The sequence below is a fragment of the Channa argus genome, chromosome 9 (assembly GCF_033026475.1).
Source record: "Channa argus isolate prfri chromosome 9, Channa argus male v1.0, whole genome shotgun sequence".
Classification (NCBI taxonomy): Eukaryota; Metazoa; Chordata; class Actinopteri; order Anabantiformes; family Channidae; genus Channa; species Channa argus.
This window is the reverse complement of record NC_090205.1, coordinates 13,640,908-13,667,329: the sequence shown is the minus strand read 5'-3', so window position 1 is coordinate 13,667,329 and position 26,422 is coordinate 13,640,908. Positions and strand designations below refer to the sequence as shown.

General features: G+C 39.4%; 3 protein-coding genes across 11 annotated transcripts in view; all 3 read left to right on the top strand.

The window, feature by feature from the left end:
• The window catches only part of frmpd4 (FERM and PDZ domain containing 4), a 33,059-nt gene extending 16,524 nt beyond the window's left edge, over positions 1-16,535 (top strand). For 6 of the 9 annotated variants that reach the window (XM_067516340.1, XM_067516342.1, XM_067516343.1 and 3 more), the window contains 15 exons: positions 2,159-2,319; positions 2,606-2,708; positions 4,064-4,109; positions 5,028-5,132; positions 6,507-6,614; positions 6,969-7,100; positions 8,590-8,709; positions 8,815-8,951; positions 9,257-9,383; positions 9,594-9,683; positions 10,912-11,094; positions 11,272-11,404; positions 11,500-12,477; positions 13,054-14,256; positions 14,716-16,535. In XM_067516340.1, the coding sequence (XP_067372441.1) occupies positions 2,159-2,319; positions 2,606-2,708; positions 4,064-4,109; positions 5,028-5,132; positions 6,507-6,614; positions 6,969-7,100; positions 8,590-8,709; positions 8,815-8,951; positions 9,257-9,383; positions 9,594-9,683; positions 10,912-11,094; positions 11,272-11,404; positions 11,500-12,477; positions 13,054-14,256; positions 14,716-15,944 (4,855 nt within the window). In that variant the 3' untranslated portion in view covers positions 15,945-16,535. Of the gene's footprint in view, positions 1-2,158; positions 2,320-2,605; positions 2,709-3,808; positions 3,899-4,063; positions 4,110-5,027; positions 5,133-6,506; positions 6,615-6,968; positions 7,101-8,589; positions 8,710-8,814; positions 8,952-9,256; positions 9,384-9,593; positions 9,684-10,911; positions 11,095-11,271; positions 11,405-11,499; positions 12,478-13,053; positions 14,257-14,715 lie in introns of those variants that run through there. The other 3 variants (XM_067516341.1, XM_067516344.1, XM_067516349.1) reach the window with 2 other exon arrangements.
• A 481-nt stretch (positions 16,536-17,016) lies between these two features.
• tlr7 (toll-like receptor 7) lies at positions 17,017-21,599 on the top strand. The gene is made up of 2 exons (XM_067516350.1): positions 17,017-17,753; positions 18,031-21,599. The coding sequence occupies exons 1-2, from the start codon at positions 17,739-17,741 to the stop codon at positions 21,169-21,171; spliced, it is 3,156 nt and encodes a 1,051-aa protein (XP_067372451.1). The 5' UTR covers positions 17,017-17,738; the 3' UTR covers positions 21,172-21,599.
• LOC137133121 (toll-like receptor 8) lies at positions 21,207-26,312 on the top strand. The gene is made up of 2 exons (XM_067516352.1): positions 21,207-21,633; positions 22,638-26,312. Exons 1-2 carry the CDS (start codon positions 21,631-21,633, stop codon positions 25,725-25,727), a joined length of 3,093 nt encoding a protein of 1,030 aa, XP_067372453.1. The 5' UTR covers positions 21,207-21,630; the 3' UTR covers positions 25,728-26,312.
• Positions 26,313-26,422: the final 110 nt, after the last annotated feature.

The following is a 26,422-nucleotide window of genomic DNA, read 5'->3' as shown; positions in this document are numbered from 1 at the left end:
TTTTTGTTTGTCTTGTTAAGTGTATGGCTCACATTGGGGCCTATATTGCTGTATAGAAGGTTGTGAAACTATGCTTGCAGCTAATGGGTATGATTAAGAACCATTAGATGCATGGCTGTCTGCACAATGGGACTCCAGCCATGTTTAGCAGGTGGCCATGCAGGAGAGGCGACAGCACTCTTCCTGAATGCACAGGTCCATATGGTTTTTATTTGTGCACAATCTGTTGAGTTTGTCATTTGAGGCATAAAACTGACACCCAAGTCCAATCTAAATGTGTCTTAGGAGTATCTTCAGAAATTTAAAGTTTTAGGATTCAGTATGCAGTAATTGCTGTTATGAGCTGGAAAATGTTTTGTTATTTTGTCAGTATCAAATACATTTCTCCTTCAAATGCTGGAGACGATTATAAAATGGGTCACAATTCTACAAATAAAACATTGTCAAAGTGTTAAAATTACATAATTAAAATCAAATTTTCATATTCTGGAATATTGTTTGTGCTGCCCCACACTGGCGGTCTTTGCTTTATTTTATTTGTGTGAGCATTTGGTTTTGAATAAAAGCTTTCTAAAAAGAGAGTATGTTTATAGAATATATAGTCAAATACAAGTAGCAAAAAGAGCTTTAAACAACATAAACGACAGGTGCATTAGAATAGGCTTGATCATACTTTAATGCAAATGTGTTTCCAAACTCACCAATGGAAGACAAGGAGCTATATATATATATATAATTAAATTAAACAAAAAATGTAGGGGATTTTTAATTGAGCCTTTTAAAATAAGACATTGTTTTTTAAGTAGATAAGTGATAAACAATTTTAAATAAGTGATAAACAACTTTAGTCTCAATGCAAGTTTGCAGTGTTCTGTGCAATATAATAGAAAATGTAAGAGGGTGTATTTCAAGGCTCAGCAAAGTCTAAGCTATATATATGCTAGACCACCTAACCCCATTCCAATAAAATGAAGGTCCCACGTTTAACTAGATTTGGTCAGTGTTTACAGACTGGTTATAGTCTAATATTTATCTTGCTTTCTCTTTGCTTCTTTCCATTTCTTTTAGGGCTGTGTTTGTGTTTTTCCCCTTGCTTTCTAGCTCTTGAAACCCTTCTACAGAATACCAATTGACAGTCACTTAGCTTTGAACATCTTGTTGCCCTAGTAATAGTTTTGGAATTGCAATTGACAGATCTCTCTGTGTCTTTGTGCCACGAAAGATTAATTGTTAGTATTTAGTGGTGAATAGTACATGTGTCAAGTATAACTGTGAATTACACACTGTCTGCCCACGGCTTTAATTAACCAACATTGTTGGCACCATATGGAGCTGCTGCTGCTTTTGTAGCCAGGGAGAGTCGAGTAACACTGTAAAAACTCTGATCACAGAATATGTGAAAGCTATATACCCTTTTTTGAATGTTGTTTGAGCACAAAAAATTTTGCAACTAAATTTTGTTGCAAAAAAAACAAAAATGCAACGATCCGGGTAACTGGAGGTCAAATGGGATTGAATCATAGAGATGGAAAATGTCAAACCCAGCATGACAGTCCTTACTGTTTGTTTCCTGTTGCATCCTTAATAGTGTGGTCTGATAAATATCTGTACTGAAACACATAAACCTCCTAACTACTTCTTGGTGAGGCACATAATGGCTATCTGCAGTATGAGAATACAAGCAATAGAGGTTGATAATAAAGGCTGGGGGACTGTGGCACAGGAGCTTTAGAGCAGTCGTCTACCAAATCCCAGGGTTGTTGGTTCAGTCCCCAGCAAGACACTTGAGCAAGACACTGAACCCCTTCCAGCGAGTGTAGGCCAGCTGCATAGCAGCTCCCTCATAGGTGTGGGATTGTGAGTACAAATGGGTGAATGACAAGCAGAGTAAATTGCTTTGGGTACCAGTAAGTAGAAAAGCTTTATATAAGTTAAGACCACATAAGTTTACCACATGATCTACATTAGTTTTGCAGCACTTTGCTATGTCTTTTTTTTAAACCATATATAGTGTCCTAAATATCTTAAATATCTTAAATATTTCGGGGCATTTAGTGATGCCCGAAACAGTGATTTCACATAAAAAAGAAAACACTTCTTTAAAATATAAAAGTAACTCAACCAAACCATGATGGCATTTTTTAAATTATTCCCACAGCCACATCTCCCAGAGCAGCTCCCTGGAGGAGATTCGTCTTGATGGAGACAAGTTGATGCCACCTGCGCCCCGGAAGGTTGAGATGAGACGAGACCCAGTACTTGGCTTTGGCTTTGTGGCAGGCAGTGAGAAACCTGTAGTGGTTCGCTCAGTTACACCAGGTAAAGCTGTATGTAGCCAAGCTGTGTGGAAAATTCTAATACCAAAATGGCCAATATCAATACATGCCCGAGAGTATATTAAATGCTCCTAAAACAAAGGCAAAAATGGGAAGCAGAAACCCATTTAGGTTGTAGCTTGTGCTGATTCATTGCTTTTAACATCCCTAAACGCGTAAGCAGTCATTAGAGCCTTGAGCCAAAAGATAGGAAACTAAGAAAATCAAGAGAAATTCTATTACTGTGTACTGATTGTCCCACTTAACCCTTGTTTGGTGTGTAATGGCAGGGGGTCCATCAGAAGGCAAGCTGATCCCAGGGGACGAAATCATCATGATTAATGATGAGCCAGTCAGTTCAGCACCCCGGGAAAGGGTTATTGACCTTGTCAGGTATGACAACACACTAAGGTGACATTTTAGGCTGTTAAATCAGTTGTAGACAATTTTTCAGTACCTAAAAAATATTGATCTAAGTTTTCATGTTTTTTTAATGCTTGCAACATTGAATCCAATATACTCAGTTGCCAATTCATTAGGTGTGTCTTGCTAAAACTAACTCAATCTAATATAATGGTTGTGCAACAAATTTTACATCAATTGAGGTCGAGTTGTTTAAATAGTTTTACATAGGTGACAATTTTACTGGCTGCAGTCTGTGGTGCTGTCAAACTGTATTGTATCATACTTATTTACATTTTTATTATTGTGTCAACTCCATTTATTTCAAGAAGGGTCAGCTAAATAACAAAAACACTTCTCTGAAATATATAGTCTGATTTTAATTCTGATGAACGGAAAATAATTAATGTTAGACGTAAAATTGGCTTATCATGACATGCTCGTTTGCATAAGCGTTTGTTGCACTTGATAGAACATAGCTGAATCATTAATAAATTATGTAAATTGACACTACCTGTCTATGGTCAAGGGGTTTCAGTTGACTTCTGTCTAAATGCACTTATGTATGGATAGTCCAGTTATTGATGAATTAATACTGCGTCACAACCAACACCATTAAGAGAAAGAAACACTCCAAACAACTTTTAAAAAATGTGGTTTAAAGCATGTAAAGGTGTGGATACAAAACATTTTGTTTTAAAGAAGATTAACTTCCCTTTTCCTTCACTGTGGTAAAACAGAAAAACATAAACATTGCCAATGAGGATATACAGATATACTTGTGTGTACTTTGTCCTTCATCTCTGTTGTTAATTAACCATGCCTTTCTTACAGTTCATGGACATATTTTAGATATCTAATTTCTATCCAAGTAAGAAAATGCTAGCAATTTAATTTGTTTTTATTTGTATTTTAATGTACCACTAAACCAAATATTTCCACTGAATAAATATTCTTGCCACCTGTTCCAGTCGCAGTGATTTACGTCCTTGCAGCTGTAAGCTAGTGTTGATGTTTTTCCATGTGTCTGATTTGATTAATATCATCAGCTGAGTGGCTGGCTGTGAGCATTTGGTCCTCTTATGACCTTTGTAGCAGTGTGTAAACAACAAACCACTTCTTCACAGCTCCTCTTGCCTAGAATAAGCTCTGCCTCTGTGCTAAAACTCTGCGCTACCATGGTAAGACGGGGCTGCTGTTCATGTTCTGCCTAACAAGAACTGGTTCCTGGAAAAATTTTATATTTCCATATTTTGCAGTGATTCTTTATTTTGTTAAATAAATTGAAATAGTTTATTTATTCATTCATTGTTGTTTTTACACTCTAATGTTTTTGTATCCTCCAGGAGCTGCAAGGAGTCCATATTGTTGACTGTTATCCAGCCGTACCCAGTAAGTCTGAAATCAAGTACATTCCTGTAGTCTGTTTGTGTGTTTGGAGTTGATTATTTTGTTGACACTGTGAAACCAAGTCATTAATCATGCCATATGTTTGTGCTGGCACCATATCAATAATGTCTTAGCTGAGTGTTAGAGCACTGCTACCTCAAAACGAGACCAATTGCTACAGTCTTTCCAAGCCTTGTCACAGTGTAACGTCAGATCCTCAAAAGCCCTCAGATGAACCTGCCACATCCATATTTACTAGAGTCAAAGAGCAGCAGATGGTAAACACCCAGTGCCATATATTCAGTGCATATATTCAGCTTTTGTTTAAAGTTCACATAAAAACTCAGTGGAAATGGAATTATGCTTGAATCTTCTCTAAAAATATACATATCAGTGTGTGCTCATAGAAAACATTTAGTTTATGTTTCTGTATGTTAGGAACCTTGTGAGGATATCTGACAATTTTCTACACACTGTGAGAGTAATTATAGTTTGTTTTTTTATTTCAATCAATAATTTTATTCACTGTCAGTGTTTCTGACTCCCAGCATGATGAGTCACTTAACAAATGGTTAATCTTGAATAAGGGCTTGATTTTCAAGAAAGAAATGGGTGTAATACTCCACAATACTCTGAGGACCAAGCAGCTCATGTAATCCAGCCTTTAATTATTACCATTTACTAGGCATGTCTTTGCAGGCTCAATGACACAACAGCAGTGGGGGTGTCCTCCCTCTCATGCCCTTACAAAGTGCCACCTTAATTGATCAGCACAGAGTGGAGAAATGGGAGGTTGTCACATTTCAAGAAGGAAACATGTCTTTGAAATGTTTGGAGCTAGAAAATACATGACTCTTCTCTGAAATACAGGATTGTCCTTTAAATGTCTGCTTTGCCCCTTTCTTTCTTTCCTCTCCCAAGTCGCCCAAGTCGGCATTTATCAGCGCAGCCAAAAAGGCCAAGTTAAAGACTAATCCTGTTAAAGTCCGCTTCGCTGAAGAGGTCATCATCAACGGCCAGGTCCCTGTAAGTCACACTGGACACTAATTCATTCTGTACACATCAAGGTTCTGAACAGGAGATGAGAGCACCAGATTTGAACTCTTAAAGCTGGGCTATAGTAAAATAAAGACATGCAGGAGCAGAAAAAAGGCACATGTTAATGCTTGTTACACTACCAAAATTATCTAAAATGTGTTGGGTTGGTCTCCATACCCATATTACTTGTATTGCTTTTACCACTGTGTGGGCTTAAAAGATGTCATGAAAGTTAAAAAACAAACAAAAATCAAAATATGGCACATGAATGTTTAAGGATTAGTTTAGAATTTTGGGAAATAAGCAAATTTATGTTGAAAGCCAGGTTGGAAATGAATGACACACTTATACAGTGCTATTCAAGATGTTCCCTTTGCTTGACTTAAAACAGGGAGAAACTGCTGTCTTATAGAGCCCCTCTGGTGACATTTAGGAGAAAAAAATATTGTGTGCTCAACCTACTAAGGCATTGGAAGAAGATTCTATGTTTTGGCTGCAATCAATAACCGGTGCAACAAAGATAACCTAATGCATAGCCACAATATGGGGGAATGAAATCATTCATGTTTTGGCTTGAATGTCCAGTGTTTCCCACACATAGTGTTAACTTGACCATGTATAGTAGCTGTCACTCAAGTATATTTGGTCATCCATTTTTTTTATCTCTCTGAAAGCAATGGCCTCCATGATCATTAAACTAGAGGACAATCTCTCCTTGCCTTACCCTTCCAATACCGGTTTTGAGCGTAAACAGCAATGTCACAATGTCTTAATATTGCAATTTAATCAGAGACAGATCTGTAATGTTGAGTCTGCAATGCTGTTTTGTTGCACAGGGCACGGCTTTTTATATAGCATATACTTTGCATATTTATTTATATAAGAAATTTGTGAAACATGAATGAAACAGACAATTCAAAATCCTCATCCTGGTTTTAGTCAAGTGTAATGTTTCATACTACTAGGAGCGGTGGTTTCATGGATTCCTGCCATTGCGACAATGAGGCATAACATGTTAATTAGTGAGCTTCTGGACAGAGACAGGCTCATTATTTCAGCCTGCTACAAGTGTCTATGTTAAAATAAGCTAGCTTAACACAATGTAGCTTCATGCTGTGGAGGTGCAAGAATGGATCTTTTCTTCCTGGCAAGAAAGTGTATTTCCTGAAATTGTGAACTTGTCCTATAATTTTCCTTGAATATTTAGAGCCATTAAATATGCAGTCATGTTCTCCAAGAGGCCTTTTGATTATAGCATCTTCTACGCCAACTCACACGGATGCACTTTTTTACAGTAGAAACAATGTTTAATTAGAAAGTAAGTGAGATTTGATAATCAAACGATGATTATTCAATCCTCAGGAAACTGTGAAGGACAACTCCCTTCTTTTTATGCCAAATGTTCTGAAGGTCTACCTGGAGAATGGGCAGACTAAATCATTTAAATTTGACAGCAACACATCCATTAAGGTAGGGTGCTGGAAAGAACATTGCTTCACTATGAAATGCTGTTGCATAACTAAAGTGATGCTCAGTTTAAACGTTGAATGTTATTCACTATTGCAGGTTTCATATAGTGCAAACTCCTTTTTCACTTTCTCCCCTTTCTTCAGCGCCTTATTTTTAATTATCATTTAAAAAGCAGTTTGACCTTAATTACTTTAGAACAGTTACATTTCTGATTATCTCTTGAGGAATATGTATGCGTTATGTGTGTTTAGCTTTATTTGGTTATTTGTTGTTGATATTGAGGTTCACACAAGCACGCTTCTACATATGCACTGTTTAAATGTTGCATTAATAATGACTTTGTCCATGTGAAAGGATGTCATCTTGACCCTTCAAGAAAAGCTGTCCATTAAGAGCATTGAGCACTTCTCCTTGATGCTAGAGCAAAGGTCTGAGGGATCTGCCAGTAAACTCATGCTCCTGCACGAGCAGGAGATGCTGACTCAGGTTTGTTTGTTGGTTTATTTGGATCTCAAGGCTAATCTCAAGAGTCCATTTAAAAATCATTGTTGATGTGAGAAAAGTTTCTACTACACAGGACACAGCGAGTAAATAAAGCCTGTTTCACATATAAACTCCAAGCAATTTCAGCAGAAATCTGTCATGATTTGTATTAAGCCGGACCCTAGTAAAGAGATGGCAAGAGGGAGACAACTGTTAAACAGGTTTTATTTAAGTAAAACTCAAAAGGGTTCAAGAAAAAAAAAAAAAAAAACCCATAGCAGGTTACAGTTACTCGGAACAAGAATGTGAAAAACTATAAAACCAAAATGAACACTAGGAAAAAATGACTAGGGAAATTAAATAGACACAGATCAAAAGTGAACAATAGGGAGAAGGACTGGGGATACAAAGGGCAATTGGACTGAACACTTACTGAATACAAGAATACCAAATACCTAAGTGAACACACAAAAACAACTAGAGAACCCGAAAGAAAAACACACCAAACCTCACACCAAGATTCAGGTAACAGGAATTCACATGAAACAAGTCAAGAGTCCAAAAACCATGAGACAGGTAAAACAGGAGCCAGGGTTTTGCACGAGTAATTAAAAACAAAACAAAGACAATGATCTGACAGAAAACCAAGGGGAGAGCTGGGTTTCAAAAGGCAAGGGAACAAGTGAAAACAATTGTGAACATTGATGAGTGGTAAATGTGGAGAACTGAACTTGGAACAGGAAGTGGAGAAAAGGGGAACAAAATAAAGGTCGGGGACAGGATGTGAATGTGAGGGCCAGATCGAGAGAAAATCAGCCTGGGACTTTGTTCTGAGCTTTGTTACCAGCGCACTGGAGCTGTGCATCTAATTATAAAAACGGCAGTCGAGTTGAGCACTCCAGCCTTCTTCGCAATACAGTTTGTATCTATGCTTTGGTAAAACAAGAATGAAATTCGAGGCCTTTATCATTTTGATTGTGCATAAAACATTTTAAATGATTAGGATTGGAAGATACTGTACTGAAATCAGTTCATTTAGCTTGGTATAAAGACTGCTAGCCCGAAGGTAACAATATCACTCAACACCTCTAATGCTCACCAATTAACACATTATATTGTGCTTGGGCAATTGATGCAAAAACTGAAAATCTAAAGTGTTAAAGCTAGATACGAGCAGGACTATATCTTGGCAGACAAAGTGACTTTTTGTAGTCTCTACTCGTTGCCTGGCAATCTCATGGCAAACACATGAAGTAACTGCTCGCAGCCAAGAAATAGTGCATTCAAAATTCCCAGTTTAATGCTTTTACACAACAGTGGTATTGATCTTCTTATCTAACTGTTGTGAAAAAGTAATATTCTAATTTTTAAAAAATGTAAAATGGTTCATGTGAATTGCCAATGGACACCACCGTAAGCACTTTGATTACACGTATTGCAGATGCAAACACTTCATTGCTAATGGGATCCTTCTTGTTTCAAACTACTCTAGGTGACACAGAGGCCAGGGTCACACAAAATGAAGTGCTTTTTTCGCATTACATTTGTCCCAAAGGATCCTGTGGACCTGCTTAGGAGAGATGCAGTAGCCTTTGAGTACCTTTATGTTCAGGTGAATATCAGCAGATGCAGATAAAAAATATTATCCCACATTTCATAATAAAAAGAGTGACTGAAGTGTAACCTTTTCCTGTCTCCTCTCTTTTTGCTCCTCCAGAGCTGTAATGATGTGGTACTAGAGAGATTTGGGTCCGAGCTTAAGTATGACACAGCCCTCCGCCTGGCTGCCCTACAAATGTATATTCTAACCATCAATACCAAGCAGTCCCAGAAAGTTTCGCTGAAGTATATAGAGTAAGTAACACAAACCGTGCTTTGCTTCCAGGAACCAAGTGGATGTGTCCTATCTTCAGAGCCATTTTGTTTCTAATAACTAATTCCAGCTGTAGGGTACCAGAATGGTGTTGTATGTTGTAACAACATAATACTGCTGCAATGCCAGGAGATGCATCCTTGCTGATTAGCAATATTTCTGATCACAGCTTGTCATTTGGTCAATGCATCAGTGTTGGGTGAAGTAAATCACCAGTCAATATGACTAGTGTTTTACACAATGATTAAGTGACCTTTTTCAATGTTTATCAATTGTGCACCGCCAGAAAGGAGTGGGGTTTGGCATTGTTCCTGCCTCCTGCAGTGCTTTCTAGCATGAAAGAGAAGAACATCAAAAAAGCTCTTACTCACATCCTTAAAACCAACCAGAACCTGGTTCCACCAGGTAAAAAGGTATATTGTTTATATTTTTATCACTCTGTATCTTTGTCTCACTCTATCTTTCTATATGTCTTGCGTCACATTTGAAAAGACTCTTGACTACCACCTAGTGGAGTTTTAACTGGGTGGTGGCTTGACAATATAATTCTGCACAATACATGATTAAATTATTTCAGCCTGCAGCTTACTCTATGTCTACGCTGTTTTGTTCCCCCATTGCAGCTGACTGCATTGCAGGCAAAAGTGCATTATCTGAAGTATCTCAGCGACTTAAGACTGTATGGCGGACGGGTCTTTAAATCTACTTTAATTGTGAGTGAACCTATCTCGCTGTCTTACAATGTATGCTACAAAGTATGTGACATAAATATTGTTTCTCCAAGGATTTTTACTTTACTAACCTCAGCTCCTACTTGGTCATGATCATTTGTCATTAGTTTAATGAGCCGGTCTTCCAAAGTAATCAGAAAATTTAATTCAATTCAACTTTATTTATATAGTGCCAATTCACAACAAAGTCATCTCAAGGCACTTTACAGAATACTGTAAAGTCAAGACTATAAAGATGTATAGAGAGAACCCAACAATTCCCCCTTGAGTAGCCCTAGGCAACAGTATAGAGGAAAAACTCCCTTTAACGGAAGAAACCTCCAGCAGAACCAGGCTCAGGGTGGTCAGCAATCTGCCTTGACCGGTTGGGGTGAGTGGAAAGTGGAGAGAGTAACGGAAAACAGTAACTAAAGCAACAACAAAACATCGAGCAGGTTTGTTGGACCAGTAGCTGCACACTGGAAAACACACAGCCCCAAAGCTGGGGACACCTGCAAAGAGGAACAGCAAGAGGGAGACAGAGAAGGAGAAAGACAACCACTGGAGAAAACACACATAGTTAATGTCATACAGTGGTGACAATTGTGGGGTTAGAGGAGAGGAGAGCGGGACAAGCGGAGGAAAGGAGCTCAGTGCATTGGGGGGTGGTCCCCCAGCAGTCTAAGCCTATAGCAGCATAACTATAACTAAGTATAAGCTTTATCAAAGAGGATGCAAATAAAGCTTAAATGTGGAGGTCAGGACAAAGTTGCACCAGTTTAGTGCCTCTGTACCTCTTTGAAAGTGGCTCCCCGTATGATTAGGATATTCATAAAACCATTTTGAATTGTTTATTGTTATGTGCATTAGTGCCAACACAAACATTGCTGCTTTATTCACTCCCAATTCATGAGTGATTATGCTTCAGATACATAACCTGTCATCTGTTAAAAAAATACAAAGATCTATGCACAATGTAAAGTGTATTGAATCAGCCCATTTTGGAGTCATCTTAAAACTAATGATGACATAATAGGCCTATGCTTCATTTTTTAAAATATATTTTTAAAAACAGTGTAAGTGTTTCATTTACAGTAAATCCTCATTACAGGGGTGCCCACCTCACTGAAGTGATAGGTGTTGCTCCCGCTTCATGCATTTAGGCAGAAGACTATCATATACTGTAGAATTTCATGCAGGAAGTGATATGACTCTCTCCTCTCATTTGCAGCAAGGCGAGAAGCACACAGAGGTGACTTTGCTGGTGGGGCCCAAATATGGCATTAGTCATGTGATTAACACCAAAACAAACCTGGTGGCACTTCTGGCTGATTTCAGTCATGTCAACCGCATCGAGATGTATACGGAAGATGAGAACAGAGTTAGAGTGGAACTACATGTCCTGGATGTGAAGGTTAACCAAGCCTCTGCCCTTTTAAAATAAAGCATGTGCTAAAAGGTTGTGAATGTTTTCTATGATTTTAGCCAAATAACACAAGCCTGTTAAGCAGTTGTTATAACCTCATTCTACAGACCCACTCTCCCATTTATTTTGGGCTCACTTTCATCTGCTTATCTGCTTCTTTCACAGCCCATCACTCTCTTAATGGAGTCTGTTGATGCAATGAATCTGGCCTGTTTGACTGCTGGCTACTACAGATTGCTGGTGGACTCTCGCCGTTCCATCTTTAATGTGGCCAAAAACACGGACAGTATGAACACATGTACTTCAAAAATGTTAACTACAAGTTAATGTTGTAACTTATTAGGTACTTTGTGTTTAAATAATAATGTTTTGTTTTCTTTATTCCCTTTGCAGGCCATGCAGCGAGAATGAAGCAGAACTACCAGGCCATTGAGTGTACCTACAGCACACCTCATAAAGGATGCGAAGACAGAAACAACCAGAGTTGCAACCAAGATTATTCTGAGCAGGAGTGTGAATTTCTTGACCACAGGAGATGTGAAGGCCAACCGGTCTATATTACTGAGATCCACCAGCCCCAGCATTCAATCCATGTGGCAGAGAGAGCAGAGTGCTGCAGACTCCCTTGCTCCCAAACATACCTCAACGTTCAAAGGCCCAAACCCCAAGACTCCTCTAGGAGTGCAAAGGTCTCCTTCATATTTGGAGATCCTCCCTTAGATAGTGTAAATCCCCAAAATCTGGGCTACCAGAGACTGATGGATGGAAGCCCAGAGATTATAGACAATCACAGCCGCATGTACAGGCGTCTCGAGGAGGACTATAAGATGATGGATGCCATAGAAGATGGGGATGGGTATCATTACTCCACTAAAATATTTGGTCCTTCTGAGTGCATCGAGGAGCCGCTGCTGCACGATATCTGTTATGCAGAGACAACAGACGACGCAGAGGATGAGGATGACATAAGCTGTGAGGAGGATATGGTGATGAGTGACATTGACAAGCCCATGTTGCTTTCGCTCTCTGGGTCCAGTGATGACATAATCGACTTGACCTCCCTCCCTCCTCCACCAGAGGGTAATGATGAGGAGGACAATGATGTACTGCTGCACTCCCTTAACTTGGCCATTGCTGCTCCTCCTCCTGGCTTCAGGGACAGCTCTGATGAGGAGGAGCAGCAGGGGGCTGGAACTTTGGCCCAAGGAGCCCGCAGTGATATCCCAGTGTCTCTTATAGATTCAGTGCCCACCCACAGAGCAGAGGGCCACGGGCAGCCTCTGGACAATGCAGTGGTGTCCACCTTACAGGCACTCGAGGCCCTTGCTGCATCTGAGGAACAGAGTTCAGCACAGTCAGAGAGTAGCACAGGTTCTTCTTACACTATTGTAACTTTTATCCATTAACACCAAACCATGTTCCAGCCATTCACTTTTGATTTGTTGAGTTTTTTCAATAAAGCCCATTTTGTTCTATGTTTCCATTTGTGTGAGTTTTTTTCCATTGATTTGAGTTCACACAAACTTACTATATGTTCATTGAGATATTGTTCATTTTCTCGTGATTTGTTCCTGTTTTGTTAATAATTTTATTTGTTTTCTCACCTGCACACTGCACAGTCCTAGATGGTTATTGCTAAAATATATATAAAAAAACAGAAAAAATAACTAGCTATCTCATCAGCTATTTAGGTTTTTGACTCTTCTCCACCAATATTTGTATAGAATCTAAAATTTGAATTTTAAACCAAATGTTCTATGCAGTGATTTATGTATTTATATTGATTATTGTCTGTGTTGTGTCATTGTACACTCTTTTTTTCACTTATGAGCTCATTACCATTGTAAATACCACTAATTGTATTTGACTCAGTCCCTCATCTATGATATTTTCCAGGTGCCTCATTTGAAGTTGTTAATAAAGTGTTTTTCTTTCTGTGGTACACAGGTGTACAGCTATCGCGAGCATTTAGTCCTGAGTCCTCAGACTCTGGTAATGAGACAAACTCCTCTGAGATGACAGAGAGCTCAGAATTGGCCATTGCTCAGAGACATTCAGACAACCACCTGAGGATGCATGTAGCCATGACAGAAGGATACCATGCCATAAATGAGGAAAAGCCAGAGACTGCAACTAATGACGATGGAGCAAGGGCGATTCCATACAACCCCCAGGAGCATCAGGAGGAGGCAAAATCCTCTGCTATTGCCTCCTCCCAGATATTTCACTCAGATGGGGGTGAGATGGAGCCAGAGACAATGGAAATAAAATCGGTCAGCGAATACTTCACTAAGATGCACATGGGCTCAGTAATGAGCAGGCAGAGAGGAAAACAGAAGGAGGCAGAGCGCCAAACCCAAGGAGATACTTGTGAGTTCTCTGATAGATCACAGATGACCAGTCAAGACTCTGTTAAAGAGGAGTCACCTCATCTTGTTGGAAAGTATAATGCTTTCACTGTGAGAGATTCCTATTACATGAACCAACTTGATCTGGGGCGAACTCACTTTAAAGACAGGCATCAAAAATGGCAGCAAAGAGTGACTGGAAACAAAATGGCAGAGAATGTCTCTCCAGAATGTGAGAATGACTCACAGGCTTCCCACGCAGACAGGTTGACAGTAAAGGGAGAAAAAAAGGACTCGGATGAAAGAAGCCAACAGTTAAATGCTCATTTCCACTCCCCATCCAAAGGACCCATCCCTGCTGAAGCAGATGCCACTTCACAGGATAATGAGCAGCAGCCAATTAAGATTCCAACATCAGAGCAAGATGTCACCCGATTATATGAATACCATGTGAGCAAACGCATGTCATCCATACAGAGTGAAGGCGTTCATTCCCTCCAAAGCTCACAATGTTCTTCTATAGATGCCGGTTGTAGCACAGGCAGCAGCAGCTGTGTCACCCCCATGGATTCTCCCCTTTGTGCAACAGACAACATGCATCTACTTTCAGAGTCCTCGCTCAGGGGGTTGAGTTATGTAACTGCTGAAGAGAAATCTTATGGGCCCCAGAGTCACGGGAAAGCTGGCCATCCCATGGACCCCACCCTGCTGAGGAAGATCCATGCAGCTACCAGTGCTGAACCTGGGTTCACAATTTCCCGGGATGGCAGTCACAGGATGGCCAAAATAAAGGAGACCACAGGTAAAACCAGACAGGAGGGTTTTCCCGCTTATATCTATGTTTGTGTTTGTGCAAATGAAAAAGATCATTCACAAATTGTGCTCATTTCAGGCACCTAATAGAACACCTATTGAGTACATTACAGAGGTCAATTTACACTTATTTTTAAACGTATATTTTCATCAACAGATAACACAAGAAAGCAAATGATCAAAACTAGTAAATAATTTGCTTAAATGTCACTTTTAATCCCTTCATCAATGTAACCCTTCAGTAATTGTTTTATCTTTTTGTATAGAAATATGTAAATTTTGTACAGTAATTAGTATATAAAGCCAGTATGTGTTACTGAATATATTATTTTAGAGCAATTCCAGATAAATCTAATAGTACAAAAGACTATGAATAGAAACATGTTATTTCAGATGAAGACGGAGATGCTTAACAGTTCTTTTTGTTTCCCTGCTACCCCTAGTGTAGCTTGCACACAGCTGAAGAAAGTTGGGGAAGAGTCATCTTTAGCTCTCTGTAATGAAACCAGTACCACCACCACAACCATGTCACTACCATCATTACGAAGTAGCACAGAGCCCAGTGGGCTAACACAGGAAAGCCCCGAGCCCGACCCACACGTCATGGCTTTCCTTTCAAGCAGATCTTCATGTGAACCTACACTAGGCAGCCTCAGGAAGCCACGCAGGGTTCGGATGCTCAGGAGGAGCTGGAGCACTCTAATGCCAGGTTCCAGGAGCTTAGAAGCACTGATAGAGAAAACCAAAGCCACACTTACAGGAAAGAGCGGAGGTCAGAATTTGCAGTCTCAAAATGCCCCAGAAGAACAGAGGATATTCTCTGCCAAAACCTTGCCCAAGAGCATGTCCCAGGGTTCAGTTGCCTCTTATTCATCTGGTAGAGGGCTGCTAAGAGGAGCTTCTGGGTTGCCTACAGAGTCAACGGCACCGAGGTTGATGACGTGGAAGTGCCACAGGCCGTTCAGTCACTGCTTCCTCAGGAGAAAGGCAAACACTAATGGGGATAATGAAGGCAGAGCCGTGCCCTCACATGCACTGTTTTCTGCCAGCTCAGCCTGTTGTGAAGAAAACACAAAGCAAAATGCAGTCTACAAAGCTGAGCAGAATACCATGGCCACTACTATGAGTGACATGAGCCTTGAAGCAAGGCTAGCTCGTGTAAATTCAATGAAGGGAAAAACCTACAGCCTACACACGGGGTTCGCACTTGCACGGAAGGATGCCTTAGATATGATCAGCGTGTTGCGTTGCAGTGTTGGCCACTTGTCCAAAGGTGTGAGGTCCAAGGTCAGCGAGGCAGACATGGAAGCTTTCTCTCAGCTGCTTTTCATGCAGGCCAAGGTGCTGAACAGCGCCTGCAGTCAGATGGCCATGGAGTACAGCAGTCCAGAGGAGTTACTACTCACTCTGACGCACAGCTTCCACACTCTCTGCTGCTTAACACAAGCCTGCATGTCACTAGTAGAAGGCCTGAGTGCTGAGAGAGAGCAGCGCGAGGTGGTAGCCAAAGTGGATGAGGTCGTTATGAACTACGTGTGTCTTCTGAAAGTTGCTGAGGCAGCTTTAGGAGGATCCCCCAGTGACCAAAGCGTGAATGCATTGACACATCACTCTGCCACCATGTCTGCTATTATAAATACACTAACTCACTCACTGGAAGCACTGCTCAATAAATAAACTGCTGTTTTTTTTTTGCCCTGATTATTGAGTTTTAAGCCATACATACGAGACATGGGTGTAACAACCAATGTGAACTGCTGTGAAAAAATTTGCCTTGTGTATACAGTATTTTATTATGTAAAGTCAAAATTATATCATTAAAGTTTTAAATAGATTATATTAAAGCCTCTATGAAGAAACATACAACCCTCCTGTTAAGTATATTATCTAATATTACGCAATAGATATTATTTTAATGATTTATTGGTTATATAATGGGCTTAACATGTAGATTATTACTCATTAGTACCTTGTTTATAAATTGCCAAAATATATATTATGTTGGGGAAATGCATACACTGTACAGCATATACCTGTAGACAAAACACAATCAAAGTAATGCATATGACTAATGTATTTGCTGGATTCACTTTGATTTATTGAATACATTACACATGAACACCAAGTACTTTCCTGTTATTTTTTTGTCAACGTTACTAAAATTATTAAAAGTTTTTAAACGTCTCAAATGATTTTGGTCTGTGTTTGACTTCACACTTGTTTGAAGTTCTGTTTATTACCAATCAATAATAAAATGCCACATCTGTATTTATGTATTTATTGTTCATTCAATGTGATTATTATGTCTGTTTTTATACAGCATAACAACCTGACAGAGGGACTTTTCTAAACTTTAAATGCACTCAAAATCGCATGATTTATACATAAAATAGCTTGGCATATGTTTAGTTTTATAACTAAATTTAATTAGGTTTTAAAAGTTTTTAATTTCATGGCCACTTTATCATAAATAGTGTGTTTGTACAGTGTCTGAGTAAACAAGACCCTAAAGCCTTGCTAGCTGCTCAATGCTGTGTATAGATGTTTATGATGATGTTTGAATGTTTTTTGTGTTCAACTATTTAAACTTTCGACGATCATCAAAGTCATCTTCTGAGGAACATGTATGCCCGTGCATGTCTTTGTGAGCCATCCAAACTGTCCTCCAACCTCAACACCCATATACGTAGGTTGTTTGTCCCTAACTTCGTATACAGATCTGGACTGACATTGCCCTTAATGGAGCCATGCCACTAAAAATCCGTCATTATGCCTTTTTACTGTAAAAGAGATTATTTTTCAAACACAACACTTAATTGATTTTCTGCATTTGGCCTTTAAAATAAAATCCAAACCATACAGTCAATACTGTCTGCAAAGATCATGAATTTAGAATGTATGTTTGCTCGGCTGTACCCTTAAACACAGATTATAAAGGGTGTTTTGCCTACTGCCAGAATATCATGTTTACCAGATAAGGTGGTAACCTAAACCCAAGCATAGGTTTCACTATTGCCTGTGGACTCATCAGAAATGAAACCGTTCTTTTTGTTGCTGTTGACTTTAAATAGCCCGCAGCTCCTCCGCACAGCTGGAGGAGCTGTACGAATGTACGATTGTTCGATGCCCTATTATAAAAGCAAGAAGCTATCATCCTTTATCATTCTATTGTAAAGCAAACGTTTTCATAGCTTAATCTTAGCATATAGCCCATGTTTGCATCTTAATGTAAATAACAGCAGTTATCTATTATCAGACACACATGGTAGAACACAGGACATGTGAATGTGTATGTGGTTTGTGACAATGGGGAAGTGATGCTGGGTAATTATACATGCATCGGGATAACCCAGACACCTGTTACTTTCATCTCATCTTCTTCGAGCCGATCTTCAATGTTAAACTTCTTTCAGTATTTGACTTGGCAAGAGGGCTCATTACAGGATTTCTTCTCAATCTCTCATGTGAACAATGCTCTACCCCCTGGTGAGTGTCGTTTATTTTCACTCATTTATGACTGTATTTATAAGAAAGTCAAATGGCATGTTAGTTTTTTTTTTATCAGAAGGGCTGTAAAGTACAAGGACAAGTAGGAAATGGTGTATGGTTGTATAATGAAGTATCATGTACTCTTATACTGTCAACACTTATCAAATAATAGCTACTCAATATCCTACTGAAAATTTGACCTCTATAATTTGTGTCTTAGTAATGCAATAGTGTCAGTAGCGTTTCTCAGAGAACCCCCTGTGTTTCTGTACAGATGTGGGTTGCCCTGCTGTGGTATTGTCTCTCAGTATCGACAGCTACCGTTTCATACCCCAAAACTTTGCCATGTGATGTAAGTGAGGCCAAAAACGGGAGCGTGGTGAAGGTGGACTGCACTGAAAGAAGCCTCAAAGACATCCCCCATGGCATCCCCAGTGGCACTACCAATCTGACCCTTACTATCAACCACATTCCTCAACTGAACTCCTCCTCCTTCAACGGCCTGAAGAATCTGACTGAAATTGACATGAGGTGTAACTGCGTGCCTATCAAAATTGGCCCCAAGGATCGCATGTGCACAGAGAGTGTGACAATAGAGGAAAACACCTTTACCAGCCTGAGGAAGCTGCGTGCTCTGTACTTAGATGGCAATCAGCTCAGCAGTATACCTAAAGGCCTGCCTTCAAATCTTATCCTGCTGAGTTTGGAAGTGAATCACATTTATGATATTTATAAATCCAACCTCTCTGAGATAAAGAACATAGAGATTCTTTACCTCGGTCAAAACTGTTATTATCGTAATCCTTGTAATGTGTCTTATAATGTAGAGAATGGGGCATTTTTACAGCTTAAAAATTTAACATTGCTATCTCTTAAATCGAATAACTTATCCTTTATTCCACACCAACTACCCACAAGTTTGAAGGAGCTGTATCTTTACAATAATAACATTCAAGAAGTCACAGATGAAGATTTCAAAAATTTAACTAACCTTGAGATTCTAGATATAAGCGGAAACTGCCCCAGATGTTACAACGCCCCATTCCCTTGCAGCCCATGTCCGAATAATTCACCGCTAAAAATCAGTAAAACAGCTTTTAAGATGTTGAGAAAATTGAAGACGCTCCGTCTGCACAGTAACTCTCTGATACATGTGCCATTTGAGTGGTTTATCACCACAACAGAGCTGAAAGTGCTTGATCTCTCATCAAACTTTTTAGCAAGAGAGATTGGAGTCGGCACCTTCCCACAATTCCTAGGCAAACTGGAAGAACTGGACCTTTCATTTAACTATGAGCTTCAGCGGTATCCTCAAACACTGAGACTGAACTGCAGTTTCTCCTTCCTCAAAGCCCTTAAAATATTCAGACTAAAAGGTTTAGTGTTTCAGCAGCTGAAGCCCGAGAGTATTGCTCCTTTGACATCTCTCAAAATGCTTGAGGTCATAGATCTGGGTACAAACTTCATTAAAATGACAAACCTGAGCATTCTAATGGAATTAAAAAGCTTCAAAATAATCAGTCTGTCTGACAACAAAATATCTTCCCCCTCTGATGGCCCAAATGCTGTCGGTCTCTCTGGAGGAGAGTCCTTGGACTGGTCTCCCATGTTGGCTGCTGCTCAGTACCAAAGTAATGAAATACGAGAGATTCATTACTTTAGATATGACGAATATGCCCGCAGCTGCAAATACAAAGACAAAGAACTAGGAGTTGTCACATCCTTTGTCAACAAGAACTGTAGTAGATTTGGGAGAACCCTGGATGTTAGTAGAAACAACATATTCTTCTTGCATTCTAGGTTTTTAAACCTTAAAGAGCTCAGATGCCTCAATCTGTCAGGGAATGCAATGAGCCAGAGTCTAAATGGCTCTGAGTTTACCCATCTGACTAATTTACAATATCTGGACTTCTCAATGAATCGCCTGGACCTGCTCTACTCCACTGCTTTTCAAGAGCTGCAAAGCCTGGTCATCCTGGATATAAGCAACAACAACCATTATTTTGAATCTGAGGGTCTGACTCACATGCTAAATTTCACAAAACATTTAAAGAATCTCAAGGTATTGCTGATGAACCACAACAAGATCTCAACTTCCACTAACACAGAGCTGGAAAGTGAATCTCTAGAGAGGTTAGAGTTCAGAGATAATCGCTTAGATATGCTGTGGAGAGATGGGGACACCAGATATGTAAACTATTTCAAGAAATTAAGTAATCTGGCTTTCCTCGATATATCTCGTAACAACCTCAATTTCATTCCAGTGGAGGTCTTCAGTAGTATGCCAGACAAGCTGACTGAGCTGCACATCCGAAACAACAAACTAAAATCATTTAGCTGGGGGAAGCTACAACTTCTACGTTCCCTGAAAGTCTTGGATCTCAGTGGAAACAGCTTAAGTAGTGTTCCACGGATTCTGTCCAATTGCAGTAAATCACTGGAGAAGCTAATTTTACATAAAAACAAAATCCTAAAACTCACACCAGATTTCCTCAAGGGTGCCAACAACTTAAAATATCTGGACCTAAGCTTTAACTACATAAAGCAGATTGAAAAAAATAGTTTTCCTGATGATGTTGTTAATAAGATGGATAAGCTGCTTCTGCACAACAACAGATTCCTTTGCACTTGCAATGCCACTTGGTTTGTCACATGGCTGAACTTGACCAATGTTACCATACCCAGACTGGCCACAGACGTGACTTGTGAAGCTCCAGGGGCACAAAGAGGTCATCCTGTGATCTCGGTGGACCTCCAAGCCTGCCAGCACAACTACCTTTCAATCATACTCTACATTCTTATGACTTCCCTCATCCTCAGCTTCCTCACCCTGTCCATCTCCAGCCATCTTTTCCTGTGGGACGTCTGGTACATATACCACTTCTGCCGGGCCAAGCTCAAAGGCTACAGCCGTTTGTACTCCCACAGCTCTGTCTATGATGCCTTTGTGATCTATGACAAGGATGATCCTGCAGTGTCAGAGTGGGTGATAAAGGAAATGTGCGCTCATCTGGAGGACCGCGGAGACCATCGCCTGACACTATGTCTGGAGGAACGGGACTGGATCCCTGGATGTCCCCTGATTGACAGCCTCTGCCAGAGCATTCACAGGAGCAAGAGAACACTATTCATTCTAACGAACAAATATATTAAGAGTGGAAACTTCAAGACAGCTTTCTATATTGCCCACCAAAGGCTAATGGATGAAAAAAATGACGTCATTGTATTGATCTTCTTGGAGAAAGTACCTTGCAATTCAAAGTATTTGAGACTGCGGAAGAGGCTGTATAAGCGGTCTGTGCTGGAGTGGCCAACAAACCCTCAGGCCCAGCCATACTTCTGGTTCAGCCTGAGGACTGTTTTAGCAACTCAAAGTCACAAACAATACAACAATCTCTTTAAAGAGACACTGTGAATACAATAGAATTTAATGTTTAATTATTTCCTGAACTGTACTTTTGTCTAAGGAAAGTTTACAATGTGTAAACATTTCACCATTTAAAACAAACAAATAAAGTGACTGTATTGTTAATATGTGATCATGTGCTACTGAACATCCCCCCCATTTTTAGCTTTAGATGGCAAGGAAACTAGCAACACGTCATGAAACAGGGAAATGAAACAGATATACTTCCTTAAATCACATGCATAGTTAGAGTCTGACTAACTGTGAGAACCACCCGTTTACTGCTTTTATGTTTTATATTAACACCAGGAGTTTTTTTTTTTTCTATCTTTGATGGCTTGATGACACACAAAGCAGGCATAGTTTTCTTTATTACAAATACTTCATTTTAATTTGTAACTTAAAGATGCCACCTGTTTTCAAGGCTGTCGTTTAAGGACTGGGAGAGAAAAACACAATCTGTGTACGATGGTAAGTTAAAGTTTGGATCTCTATATAGCAGGGGACAGCTACATGTATAAGCAATTCGATTTTGTTCATTAGTGTTCTTTGTCTAATAATAATAGGTAATGGAGATTTACTGGTTACCTACCTACTTTTTGTGCTTGGGATCTTTCTGTAATATGGTCTTTAATGTTTTTGCGCTTCTATTAATTTGTACTAAGGATTTTATACCATGACTCATTCTTGGACCAACTATACACATTTGTTTCCCTTGAAATGTGGAGTTTTTATATTATATGTAATGGTTAAGTAACGTATTACTTGCTACATTAACAGTGTGACAAACAGTTAATAATGTACATTAAAGTTCACTGATAAGTCTGTGGGGAAATTATATCTTTTTTACTTTACCATTCAATAATTAGGAACTTCTGTTGGTCAACTAACAATTAAAAAACTCATGTTGTGACTATTGATTAAACCCTTATGAAATAATTTGGCATGACAAGACATGAAATGTGTTGATATGACACTATGTAGAATTTTCTTTTACAATAAATAAAAGGTTCAATTCACAAGCAACACATACATGCTTAGTTCACAGGCTAAAGTTAAGGGGTAAATATTGTTGCAATGTGTTTTTTTCAGCTTGTTCTACTATTGCGAAATCTTTGGACATTTACCATTATCTCATAGTTGTCTCTTGTAGACATAATGGCTGTTGCTGAGCAAGTCTTGCTACAAGAGATTGCTAGAATTTATAATTCTGACAGACTACTGAGACACAAACTACTGCCACCTACAGGAAAGCAGATGGTAGTGTCAATTTTGAGAGCGGAGCAGAAAAACACAATGGCATATTTTGTGGGAGACATCTTTTGATGTCCAGTAAGAACGGGGTTAATAATTACATGAAGCAACAACTACTAAAGGTTCAAATGGCCACCTCACTATTGCTTTAAGACAAGAAAAAGAGTGAAGATATATTGTTATGATATACTGTATGGTGATGCACTGTTGTTTATCTTTAGACAGTCAAATGTTGGATGCACTTGCTGCTGTTCTGTCTGTACTGCCACTATGAGATACGGCCTGCATGTACAGATACACCTAAATGGATGAGACGACAGTTCCCTTGTGATGTCACATTCTACAACACATCTCACAACACCTCTAACATTCTATTTGACTGTAAAGGACGTCGTCTGAAAGAAGTGCCTAGAGGAATAACAAGTAATGCAACTGAGCTCAACTTATCAGAAAATTGTATTGCAAATATTTCAGGGAAATCATTCTCTAATCTGCGGAATCTGACCAAACTTGATTTGAGATGGGCAAACAAGAAAGACACGCTTACCATTCATGTGGATGCTTTCCAAAACCTGACAAAACTGAATCACCTGATACTGACCGGCACTCGCCTGACTAAAATTCCCCAAAATATCCCTCTCAGTGTGACTATCCTCGAGCTAAACAATAACAAAATTGTGCTGTTGGATAACAGTAGCCTTGCTAAATTAGCAAATGTGACCAAACTGGCGTTTTCCAAAAACTGCTACTGGTGGAATCCTTGTGGACAATCTATTACTATCATAGATGACAGTTTTGCAGTTATGACCAAAATGAAGGATCTGGACTTGTCCTTTAACAACTTAACTCAGGTTCCCAAAGGATTGCCACAGTCACTAATTACATTAAAGCTGGGTTCAAACAGAATACAGTACATATCTGAAGTAGACTTTCTTGGGCTACATAATTTAAGTGTCCTAAAAATCCAAGGGAACTGTCCAAGATGTGAAAATGCTCCATATCCCTGTGTTTCCTGCCCAAATGGTTCCCTTGCCATCCATCCTGATGCTTTTAAAAATCAAAAACAGCTTGAGACACTGCACCTGGGAGGAAACTCACTGGAACATCTGAATCCCTCCTGGTTTCAGAGTCTGAAAAAACTTAAAAAACTGTTTCTGTCGTTTAACTTTTTGCTTAAAGCAATTACTGAGGATGCAAAATTTCTCAAATACCTTCCTAAGCTAGAAAAGCTTGATCTCTCTTTCAACTTCGCTCTAAAGTTATATCCTGTGGAATTAAATTTGTCACAGGAGTTTTCAAAACTTCGGTCCCTGAGGACTTTGCATTTGCAGGGGTTGGTTTTCCAGAATATTAAAGTAAACACACTCAGCCCTCTTTACGAGCTCAAGAATCTGTCTGCATTGAATTTGGGGACCAACTTCATTATTCATTCTGATGCCACTGTATTCAGAAAATTAACCCACCTGAAAATGATATACCTGGCAGAAAACAGGCTGTATCCCACTCCGGTAAACACTCCCCCAGATCCCAGTGACAGATACACTCAGAGATCAGACCTTTCTATTTCGGCTTTCATGAAACCCCAGCCAAAAGACTTTGCTTATGAGATATCACACAGCCTCATCAAGGAAGAGTGCTTTAATTCTGGGCGCGTGCTAATTCTCAGCTCAAATAATCTGTTCTTCATTTCTCCAAAACAGTTTGATGGCTATGGAAATATTGCATGTCTCAACCTCTCAAGAAATGGATTTTCAGCAGCTCCTAATGGCACAGAGTTCTCTTCGCTGCCTAACCTGACATACCTAGATCTGTCATACAATAAGATTGATCTGGCCTATGACAACGCTTTTAAAGAACTACAGAAACTACAAGTACTAGACCTCAGTTATAATTCACACTACTTTATTGCGTATGGAATAACGCATAATTTAAATTTTATGAAAAATCTGCCAGCCCTCAGAGTACTAAATATGAGCCATAACTCAATTTCCACACTGACAACAAAACAGATGTATAGCAAATCATTAGCAGAACTTCAGTTTACAAATAACGATCTTGGAAAACTTTGGAAAGAAAACTCATATAAGATGCTTTTTACAAATCTTACTAATTTGACAGTTTTAGATATATCCCACAACAGAATTGTAAATATTCCAGATAATGTTTATGAATATTTGCCATGTAATCTCACTGTACTACGCATTAGTTCTAACTCACTCACAGATTTTAAGTGGGACATATTGAAGCATTTCCATCAGCTTCAAATTTTAGACCTGAGTCATAATGCTTTAACTAATGTGACAGTTATAAATTCAAACATCACTCACACTCTGACCTTCCTTGATCTGAGTCATAACCACATTTTTCACTTGGACAATGAATTTCTAATGGGTCTGCAAAGCCTTAGTACTCTAAGCCTTAATAACAACAAACTGACCATCATCAATCAAACTACCTTCAAATCAGCATCCAATAATCAGACTTTGTTCCTGCACAAAAACCCATTTGACTGTACCTGTGTTTTACTCGATTTCATCCTGTGGATTGAACAAAAGCATTTAAAAATCCCGAGACTGACCACTGAGGTGACATGTGAAACCCCTGTGAATCAGAAGGACCAAGCTCTGATAAACTTTGATATCAAGCAGTGTGTGAATGACAAGCTGGCCTCCAAAATCTACATTCTCACAACTTCCTTCATTATTGCTTTCATTTTAATAATGACTGTTGCTCACTTATTTTACTGGGATGCCTCCTATGTGATACACTATGTAAAAGCTAAGCTGAAGGGATACAGATCCTTGAACTCATCAAACAGCGTATATGATGTCTTTGTGACTTATGACACCAGCGATCCGCATGTCTCTGAGTGGGTGATGAGGAATCTGCGGGTGAAACTGGAAGAGGAAGGTGAGAAGCATCTTCCTCTCTGTCTGGAGGAGAGGGATTGGCCCCCAGGGGTCCCACTGATTGACAATCTCACTCAGAGCATCCGTTACAGCCGCAAGACTCTCTTTGTTCTAACTGAGGGATATGTTAAGACCGGGGTTTTTAAGCTGGCAATGTATCTGGCCCACCAAAGGCTTCTGGATGAAAATATGGATGTGATTGTACTGCTGATGCTGGAGCCAGTCCTTCAACACTCTCACTTCCTGCGCCTGAGGTCGAGGCTGTGTGGGAAAAGCATCGTAGAGTGGCCGAGAACAGCAGCCGCAGAGCCCTGGTTCTGGCAAAACCTGAGGAATGTTGTGAGAACAGACAATCAACTGATGTACAACAAGACTTATTCAAAGTACTTCACAAGCAAGTGAAGCAAAATCTGTGAGGACTGTCTGTGAATGATTTATGTGGACAAAAACATCTGCTTGTGTTGCTTGTTTTTAACCCACTGTCCTATAGCAATGCTAGTTCAATCCATCACAACTTTTATCACTCTTAAAGCTCTTAAGACACGCTTTAATCAATAATATTGTAACATCATCATCAGTGTGCAAAGTATTTCTGTAAATAAATCAATCTATCAAATAACTGTGGCATTTCAGTATGTTTGTCTGCAACATATTTAACCTACAACATTTACCATACATAAGAACAAACGGCACTGCAATAAATTAATTCTGAATAAAAACAAATAGTGACAATAATTCTACCATTATAGTCAAATCACACACTTTCCCTCTGCCAAAGTGCGTTTCCCTTTGCTTTATGGTAATGACTTCGCTGGTCCACGTGGTGTCACCACTGATAACAGTTTGAATAAGACACAATGTTTAAATGAAACCCGTGGTCATTGTCCCATTTAAAAAACATAGCACACAGTAGCAAACTATCTGTTCGCTTTGTGGCAGGAGTAAACACCTGGAACAGCTAGAACAATAAAGACGCTTTCTGCAGGGCACTGGGAAACTAAGCAGACAGATTTCACTCAGCTGATGTGAAACAGCTGCTCACTAAGCGCAGTTTTTCCTTATCTAAATACTAAACTCATGGTATGTACACGGTACAT